Source organism: Haliotis rufescens, unplaced genomic scaffold (assembly GCF_023055435.1).
Source record: "Haliotis rufescens isolate VD_foot unplaced genomic scaffold, xgHalRufe1.0.p SCAF_8, whole genome shotgun sequence".
NCBI lineage: Eukaryota > Metazoa > Mollusca > Gastropoda > Lepetellida > Haliotidae > Haliotis > Haliotis rufescens.
In genome coordinates this window covers 25,410,074-25,420,404 of record NW_025964372.1, presented here as the reverse complement: position 1 = coordinate 25,420,404, position 10,331 = coordinate 25,410,074, and the positions used below count along the sequence as shown (strand labels likewise).

Sequence of the window (10,331 nt, the reverse complement as noted above, 5' to 3'; positions counted from 1 at the left end):
CGATTTAAAACATAATAGACAAAGAAAATAATTGGCTCATTGAATTTAATTCATTGAATTCATTTGTCTACATTTGTGATTTGTGTAAACTTAGTATCTTCTTGCGTTGTCCGTCCGCCCATGTTTTCTGGTGCAAACTCGCTTGACCGGACCGGTATTAAAAAAAACCCTTTCGGGTTGCTGTGCTGGCCATGGCTTGTTATAATTGCCCCTGAATGGTTCCGCCCGGATTGTTATTGTTTCAATATTCCTTGTTTCAAGACCGGGTACTTGATACATGTCTCTACATTCCTGATATGGTATTGGTCGGTACCACTTTCACAATCGCAAAACATCGGTCAAATGTCAGTCATGGTGCTATATTATTATAATGTTATTGTATCAATGCAGTTAACATCTAGACGATGATCTGTTCAGTTGCATATCCAGTCGCCCTTAGGGATTCCAGGTTGGAGTAGGTGGCCGGTAAGAGAGGCTTTTCGAGAGAAACCTTGTTTTTTATTCAGTAATCTACAGTAAACTACGGTTATAGCGAACACGCTTATAACGAACTGACGGATATGACGAACTTACTTTTTTGATCACGACTATTTGCTGTAGTTATGCTGTATATATGCTTATAACGAACAACGGTTATAACGAACTAAAATTAGTAGTCCCTTTGAGTTCGTTATAACCGTAGTTTACTGTATATTATGAACGACGATCCAAGCCGTCGGGGTACGATGGCACGAAATCAACAAAATCACCCACCCTGACCTATCCATTTGGTTGCCTCTTACGACCAGCGTAGGTTGCTGGGGCCTTTTCTAAGTACGAATCCCCATGGGGTGCCTTTCGTAACAGGCGACTTAATATAGCCGTGGATTTGAACTTTGAATGAACTGATGATTATGAATATTGTTCCTGCTGTGTGGATTGTGTGTTTTGTGCATACAGTCCCGGCAAATCACACCCTCCCCATGTTTGTCATTGTGTGAAAGTATTGTATTGGGGTAGCCTAGTGGTTAAATAGTTAGCACCTCACGACTCACGTCCGGGTTCGATTCCCACATACAACGTATGAAACCAATTTTCGGCGTCCCCCGCCGAGAAATTACTGGAATATTGCTAAAAGCGGGGCAAAATCATATTCACTCAGTATGAAAAATTAAAACACTATAAATATTATCACATAAAAAATTGAAACATCTTCTTGAATGATCTGAAAACTCCCCGAGGAGATTTTTTTTGTTTTATAATTCGCATTTAAAAAAAAGAAGAAGTATAAACAGGTGTGTAGAGGAAGGCACAGTTACATTGTCATGAAGCGAAGTACAGTTACGGTAAGATACTTAAGAAGCAATTGGCGATGACACAATAGTTACCAATACAAATATAATACTCCCCGTATTATAGTACTGACATATAAAACTTTTCGTATAACATAACAATATATCTAATTAATATGAAACGCAGATTAAATTCAGTATTCATTTATTTTTAGAAAAAAAAATGAAAGAAAGGTTTTGTTTTCAAGAAGATACAACATTTATGGAGAACCATTTTATTTTCGCAACAAAACATCAACCAACGATTTGATAGCCTTGCTTATTAAAAGCTGCGCATTTCTTTCTGTCAGCCTCTTTTACCATTACCCGTGGTTCCTTAAAAACCATAACCTTCTGTTTTGTCGGGAATTTCTTTTGATATTTCGGCCATTCAGGCAATGTTCCCATGCTATTCGGGTTTCCATATTTGGCAAAGTTTGCCCAGTAGCCAATCATAGTAGAAGACAGTTTCTCATCTCCGGAAGTGACCTCATATCCAATCAATCGAGGCGTATCATAAAGGAAGGGCAAGTCAACCCCGTGACAGGCCTTGTTAACACAGTGGGTAGCCCTTCCCCATGCATCTATCGATAATGGCTGCTCAAAGCGATAAAACCAAACGTTTTTGGATGAGGATAAAATGTCCGCAAACAATTGACTGGGGCATAAAAACATGAAATCTGTGATGACTTCCGATAAAGCTGTGCGCGCATCGCCCCGGACTGTATAATGGTTGGCAATTGCTGAGCTGTTCGGAATGAACATGTTGAGGAAAAATGAAAACAAAAAATTCGGAATTCCGTGTGGTACTGCACCATAAACATATGCAATGCCTTCGTCTGAGGTCGTGCCTATAATAACGTCTTTGTCGATTGAGGCAGTTGCTAAAATTGACAATAAATTCCCTGAAATATTTTTCCCGTCAATAACAGGTCCCCATGCCTGAAACTGCATAGCGGAATTATCGGATATTTGATCTTTTGGTGTAGACCTTTGAGCGTGTAAAACTTTAGCAGCCGATTTCGATTGAAAACAGTGTGTATCTCTGACATTGCAACCGAGCTGTCTGGCAAACAGGTGCACTTGTCTCTCCGCTTCTGTTGCGTTTCTGAAGGGCAAGGCGATGGGTGAACTTTGAATTATTGCGCGTTGAAAGTAGTCCGAGACTGACGGAGAAACTAGATGAACACACACTGATTGGGCACCAGCGCTTTGTCCAAATATGGTAATCTGAAATACAGAAGAGAGAGTTCAGTGCTTCGATCCCAAGAATATGAATTCATCTGTAGAAGTACAAACCTAGCTACAAAACATCATCTTCCCGAGGGAAGGGAGTTAACTGACTGTAAAAGTCCTGTTTCCACCAATGCCGAACTAGGCAGGAATTATATAGTGATATTTGGGCTGGACTAACGAGTCTTTACATAGTCCAATCAAATTCGCGTAACGAACTAGCCATCCGGCTCGTAAACAACATGGTTGTCAACGGTCCGTCGACTGCAGGATTTGCAATGCAGGTGTACAGTCAACTGGACAGATAATTTCCTTATCTTTTCATGTTTTTAATCAATTTGCTCAAATGATTCGCGCACTTCGCGAGGTAAGACCCGTTTTATTACAACAGATCTTGATTATGTTTGAAGCAAATGCAAGTGATATGATAGATGGAATTTGATTGGTCAATAGGAGGGACATGCAAGGGACATAACTCGTAATAGACACTGGTGGCGCTACGATCAAACCTGGAAATTCCAGCTTAGTTCGGCAAGGGTGGAAACAGGATTTTTTTAGCCAGTTGACACCCTTGCCTTGGGAAGATGACAAAACATTGTTTTTTTAAAAATATGACGCATGTCATACATGACCCTCACCTTGCTGTTGTCGCCACCGAAAGCCCGGATGTTATCATGAACCCACTTCAGAGCTAACTGTTGATCAAGCAGGCCGTAATTGCCCCCAACGACTTCGCCATCCACTACTCGAGGTAGAAAACCAAACGCCCCTGAAACAGTTATCATACACTGAAGAAAGTGTCATATTTGTCATACTCTACACTAGCATTATTCCAGCTATATGAGGGGCGGTCGGGTAGCCTAGTGGTTAAAGTGTTCGCTCATCACGCCGAAGACCCGGGTTCGATTCCCGACATGGGTACAATGTGTGAAGCCCATTTCTGGTGTCCCCCGCCGTGATATTGCTGGAATATTGCTAAAAGCGGCGTAAAATCAAATTCACTCACTCACTCCAGCTATATGACGTCGGTCTGTAAAGAATCAAGTCGACCAGACAATCCAGTGATTGATAGTATGATCAACGATCTACTCCGTTGGGATACGATGATACGCAATAATCCAAGTCACCGACTAACCGATCTAATCGCCTCTTATGACTAGCTAAAGAAAATAAGTTGAGCCTCTTAGTAATACTGGCTTACGCATACATCGACCCGAAATTTCACAATGTGGTATAAACCTATTTTATATAACAGCGGCATCATGTGGATGAGGTTTTCACTGTCCTGTTTATGATGGACCCTGTATCGATCTGATTCACGCCGAATGTACAGTCAGAATAAAAGCTATGGGAGAGATAACGAATTTTTCCCGCGGATACTCTCAGTGTGCGCAACCAGATGTTGCCTGAGGTGTGATAGCACTTACATAGATGCAAACATAGTATTAAATAAATATACATTTTGTTATTATGGGTGTTTTTATTGGCGAGCATTCAAGCGTAAACACGTGCACTTACATAGATCCAAACATAGTATAGTAAACTACGGTTATAGCGAACTCAAAGGGACCACAATTTCTAGTTCGTTATAACCGTAATTCGTTATAAGCATATATACTAGTATATATAGCAAAAGGCAGGGACCTAAAAACCAGTTCGTTATATCCGCCAGTTCGTTATAAGCGTGTTCGTTATAACAGTAGTTTACTGTATTGATAAATATACATTTTGTTGTCATAGGTGTTTTTAATGGCGTGCATTCAAGCGTAAAAACAAATCTAGTAACCACTATTTGAATTTGTGTTTTGTTCTTTTTGTTTGTTTAACGCTGCACTCAGCATATATTCCAGCTTTATGACGGCGAGCTGTAACTGGACCAGACCAGTCAAATCAGTGATTACATCATGAGCATCGAAACGTAATTTCGTAATTAACTACGTAATTGGGATGCGATGACATACATTCAACAAAGTCACAGAACCTGACCACCCAATCCATTTAGTCGTCTCTTACGACAAGCGGGGCGGTCGGGTAGCCTTGTGGTTTAAGCGTTCGCTCGTCACGCTGAAGACCCGGGTTCGATTCCTGACATGGGTACAATGTGTGAAGCCCATTTCTGGTACTCACACTTACGACAAGCATAGGTTACCGGAACCAAATTTATTACCCGAAATCTCACGGGTCTACCATAAGTTTGTTTCGCAACGATTCAAGTGACAGTATATGTTTCGCTCTTTGCTTCAAAACATATAATAGTCTGCTCCGAAAACAATATCGTTTATTAATGGTAATTAATTGTTTATGGTACAACCTGTTTTAATATAATCCGTAATTATTAATTTCGGGTAGTTTGCCTATATAATTATTACCTACATGTTATTCACATTACACGCCGCGATATGACTGGAATAATGTTAAAAGCGGCGTTAAACCCAACTCACTCACTCACTCAAATTATTCACATTACCCATTAGGGATATAAAATAAAAACTCTCTATACAGCACTATTCCATCAACATCACTGCGGCCTGATAATAATCATAGACAGGCCAACCGGTCGTTGACAGCTTGATTTAACGTCCCTAGTCGAGGTACGATGACACCCAATCAATACAACCCGATCTCTCTGTACTCGGTACATAGGCAAGTATGGGGTACTAGGGACTGAAACTTTACCACGGCAAGGCAATTTATCGCTTCATCTTGAACGGGAGAGATCGAGCTTGGTTTTAAGCTACTTAATATTCAAGCAATATCATTGCATGGATTGGTTTCAGACAGGGTCAGAATAGGTCCCCAGGATCCTATACTGGTTGTAACCTATGCTGGTTGTAAGAGCCTACTAAATGAATCGTATGGTCAGGCTTGGTGACTTTGTTGATTGGGGTCTTCGTACCTTGACGGTGATATCGATCACAGGCCGCCGTCATATAGTTTGAATATTGCTGAGAGAAGCGTTAAACAACAAACACACGGGCACACAATTAGCTTATTGAGGATTTGAACGCTGGTTTTCGACATGCTAGACGAACGTTTGAACTATTAGGCTACCCCAAACTTGTGTCAGTAAGACCAGCTTCATTTTTTATGTGTTTCTCATCTCGAACCTCAAACAGCAAGAGAGCAGGCAGGCGAAAAAAAATAAAAATAAAACACTAATTCACAAATGTGAGAAATAAAATGTGGGAAATATTACAATTTAAAACACTTGGTTATGATCGCTTTGCTTCGGAAATGATCAAGAAAGAAAGATCAAGCTGACCTGTTTTTTTGTGTGTCTGTGTATTGGCAGTAGCAGTAATATTTTTATCACATCGAGCATAGATTTCCACCACGGTGGGTGAAATTGAGATAAGAAAACTTTTTATCATTCCACGTCAGAATACAAATTCAGGGCGGGCGGGAGATGGGAAACACACAAAAAAGATACGGACAGACTAATATGAAAATATACATACCTAATCTGTAGTTGAGTGTCACTAATATGACATTTCCCTTCTTGACAAACACATCGCCGTTGAATAAAGGTGAGCTTCCCGAGTAAGACAGGAAATCCCCACCGTGAATGAACACCATGACAGCAAACCCCGACCCCCCGGGACTTCCCCTGGGCACGTACACGTTCAGGCTCAAGCAGTCCTCAGACATCTACATTTACAGAATCGAGAGGAATGAATGGCTAATGATTTTGAATCGATCAGCGCAAATTAGGTATATTTAAGCCTCATACATAAAGAAAATCAATTAATCTGAAATAAATCGGTATAAATACACACAGTTGGCTCATAAATACCTTGAGAACCGTTTTTTCAGAAGCTGCAACAGAAATACGAGAATGCCTAACGCTCCGTTTTTACAGCCGCTTCGAGTAAATGTATATTTTGCACTCGGTTGCTGGTAGCGAAGAATTTCATTAAGATAACATTAACAATTGCCCTGATACGACAGCTGTCTGCGTGAACATCTGAAAAACCCTCCTTTTTGGGTCGCGTTACTTGAACCCTCAGATAACTGACAGCCTAATCTAAATGTAGGATGTCTAGGTTCTTAATACGATTTGTATTTCTTCACTGCATTGATATGTACAATTTCTTAATTAAAAAAAAAACAGATAGGAAACGAACAAACATAGAAAAGCATAGGCTATTGGGTTTACGCAGCTCAAAAACGACACTGTCAGGATATATAACATATCCACAATATAAGAGCGCCGCTTTGATATACTTCATGCGGAACTGCCCGTGAATGTTCATTTTCGAGACAAAAAAATCAACTTTGCTGCTCTGAATGCCTCGCTCATTTATACCAATAGGTTATAAGCCTCGATGCTGATTGGCTGAGTTGGATGTTCACCGACGGGGTACCCAATTGGGGGTTTGTCCGATGTGAGTGAGTATGGTTTTACGCCGCTTTTAGCAATATTCCAGCAATACCACGGCCCATCACGGAGCGAGAGGTATCACATTGGAGTGATTCTCTGATTTTAATGAGGTTGTGAGGTGAGTCGAAATGTGGTTTAACGTCGCGTTCAAGATTATTACACTGACATAGATTATTACATGTGGGTGGGTAGCTGCTCGAACTACTCCGGACTTAATAGTGCTAGTCCACGGAGATACAATGCAGCACTTTAAAAAGCATATATAAGAGAATACTGACTCTGAGCCCCCGGCTTGACGCGGACAGGGGATCGGACAGACGCTCTATCCACTAGACAGCAATGTTGTACTCAAGTACATTTACCTGGGTAAGACAGAGATGGGGCGGGGAGGTGGGGCAGTCTTGGTAGCACATGGGCCCCACTCGTGTAGCACTGACCGGTCGTCTCCATGGAGGTAGAGGCGTTGGTGCCTCGAACCTGTAACAAAAAAAGATAAAATCGGCTTCGTCTTGATCCTGCAAGGGCTCTTGGACTACGATCAACACAGCGATCCTAGAGGTGCGACTATGTTAAAGTGTGGGAATTACGATCACCTTAAAGCTAAGACAGCTTTGTGCAACGGGGCTCAGGACTTTCAGCGAGAGAGTTCCCGGATGTTCCCATCCCTCAAAACTGAACCATTATGATGACGCCATGTTGTTGCAGTTGATTCGGAAACAAGAACTCACTGGCCATTCATTCTTGGCAAGGAAAGCTGACGCAACGATAGATGACTATGCAGAACTATAGAGACATTATACATCAAGCATAACATGGCTTAAGTCGCAGAAATCACTGGAACCTGTTGATTCCAGAAGAAGGATCAACTCACCAATTCGGGGATTGTTGATTCAACTGCCGGATTCAACAGATTCTCATGATTTTTTCATTACAAAATGATATCACAACTGGCTTCAAAAGAGGTATAAGCTTGAAAATTGAATTGACCAAAACATTACAAACGTTATCAAAACATCACTAGGCTGAAAACAGTCGCTAAAAAATGAAAAGCTATAAGCCCAAGACATAACTCTGATACCGATATAAAATACATCACCCTCGCATAACCATTTCTTATTTTTTCAATTTTAGCCACCATCAAACATGGGTGTATACTTTCTTTTCCCGGCAGTTTATGTATAGAAAAATTAAGTACCGACCATGGATATAAAAGTAATAATACTTTGTTCCTGAAAATATTGGAAAAATAAATTTTCCTCTCGATTGCCTTATCTCGGCTTTTGATTCTGTGGCATCACCTATCTTGTTATATATGGTTCAGAAATATGGGGATACGAAAATTTACAAATTTTTGAGCGTGTTCATTTAAAAAAAATTTAAATTTGCTACTGGATTAAGAGCATCAACTCCAGACTCCAATCCCTAGTTAGAATGGATTAAAACTATATTAAATAACTGTGGGCTAACACACATAGTCTATAACCCTATCACCTGTAATACCCCATGGCTGGTTGCTAAGGTAGGCCAGATACTACAGGATCAATTCCTACAAGAATGGAGATGCAATATGGCATTGAGCAGTAAAGGCTACTGTTATCAGTATCTGACAGAAAAAACAAAATTTGAAAGAAACCTTTTTATAACAAAATATATGAATATTACAATCGTAATATTCAAAACGTGTAACCATCATTTACAAATTGAAATACCGCTGGAATAATGTAAAGCAAGGGGATCGTGCATGTGAACTGTGCAACTCTCCTTCAGTTGCAGACGAATTTCATTATCCGTTTAGATGCCAGGCTCTGTCAAAACATAGTCTTGTATACTTAGCAAATGCTTACCAAAATAATTGGTCTAATTTGTATACATTTTAAGAGGTTATTGTCCAGTCAAAACACTAGAGATCTTAAGAACCTATCGAGATTTATTGATGAAATATTTAAAGCAGTAAGAAAACACAAAACAGAAAATATATAATATATCCATGCATGACATACTGCCATCCTGTCACATATTAATACTCTATGTGTACATGCTTATTCTTTATAAAAAATAAAGTGTTTTGTTCTGTTATACATGACGTGTCTGCTTATTGTGGGAGGGAAGCCCGGAGAGATGCAGGGCGCAGACGTTTACCACTTTGGTTTTTCATAAACCATATATATGCTCTACAAATTGGTTAGTTTCAACGGTCGAGCAGATACTTAGGGGTCAGTTTATGCAAAAGTGGAGGGAAAGTAAGGAGTCGAGTCCAAAGGGTATATATTATAAACACTATAAGCAAAACCCAAAATTTGAAAACTATCTGTTACTTCCTAAAGGCAACTATATGCCGATATTAAAATTTCGTACCTCAAATCACGATTTGCCCGTTGAGACTGCCCGATGGCAGAATATACCAAGAGATGAAAGACTTTGTCAACTTTTTGATTCACTCTCGGCTGGAGATGAGTTTCACTATCTTTTCAGATGCGAAGCTCTACTCCAACAAAGAATTCGGTATATTCCCCAAAAATACTACTTGTGGCCAAATATTTTTAAACTCTGTAGAAATGTTTCACCCAAAAGGCTAAAAGATATAAGAAATTTGTCCAGATATATTGTATGTCTATTTAAGTTAATAAGAAAGAACCGTTGACCCTGTCACTTGTCATGTTGATATCTTTTTGTATTTTCATATGTATATATATATAGCTGTAAACGCTCATGTACCTTCGGTGGTGGTGTCTTTGAGAAATAAACTGAATCTGAATCTGTTAAACCCACGGGCACATGATTTAAAGCTTGGGGGTTAAAACATATTTATAGTAGTCAGAGGGGAATCATCCTGATTAAGAAAATGTAAGAACAAAATAAAAATGATAAAAAATGACGAAAGAAATTAACATACCTTTTTGCCGTGCCATATGTTATTCCCAAATATTGTTTGCTGTTAGCTGTGCTTAAGCCTCGCACGGGGCCGGACCCTGTGTAAACAATTTCTGTCGAAATTTCAAGTAGAAGAGCATTTTGAAATGCAAAAATTGCTAAAGCCAACACAAAAAGTATCAAGTTCATTGTTAATGGTACGAGGTACGGCGATAGTTTCGGAGACGTATCTGCAGGTCTGTTAACTCAGCGACGGAAGGTAAACAGATGTGTTTCACACCACTATATATGCACAGACCCGGGGGTTGTATCAAAACGTCATGAGTTAATTACGGGCTCAGGATGGTGGTGTGATTTCAACACTGAGCTAAGTATCAACATACTTTAATTCATTAAACCATCGTCAAAGTGGACAATGTCACTTTGATATGATCAAACCCTGTTTGAAATGGTATAACTTGTTACCATAAAAGCGAGTACACTAATCACGACAATTAACGTATTCAGCATCGTGCTTCTGGACTTTACGACATGTG

The 10,331-nt window shown here is 39.8% G+C and overlaps 1 protein-coding gene across 1 annotated transcript; it reads right to left on the bottom strand.

The window, feature by feature from the left end:
- Window positions 1-711: 711 nt before the first annotated feature.
- On the bottom strand, window positions 712-10,041 carry LOC124139275 (crystal protein-like). The gene is made up of 5 exons (XM_046506215.2): window positions 9,818-10,041; window positions 7,287-7,401; window positions 6,002-6,191; window positions 3,182-3,312; window positions 712-2,540 (listed from the first exon to the last, which is right to left on the bottom strand). Exons 1-5 carry the CDS (start codon window positions 9,982-9,984, stop codon window positions 1,566-1,568), a joined length of 1,578 nt encoding a protein of 525 aa, XP_046362171.2. The 5' UTR covers window positions 9,985-10,041; the 3' UTR covers window positions 712-1,565.
- Between the last annotated feature and the right edge of the window lie 290 nt (window positions 10,042-10,331).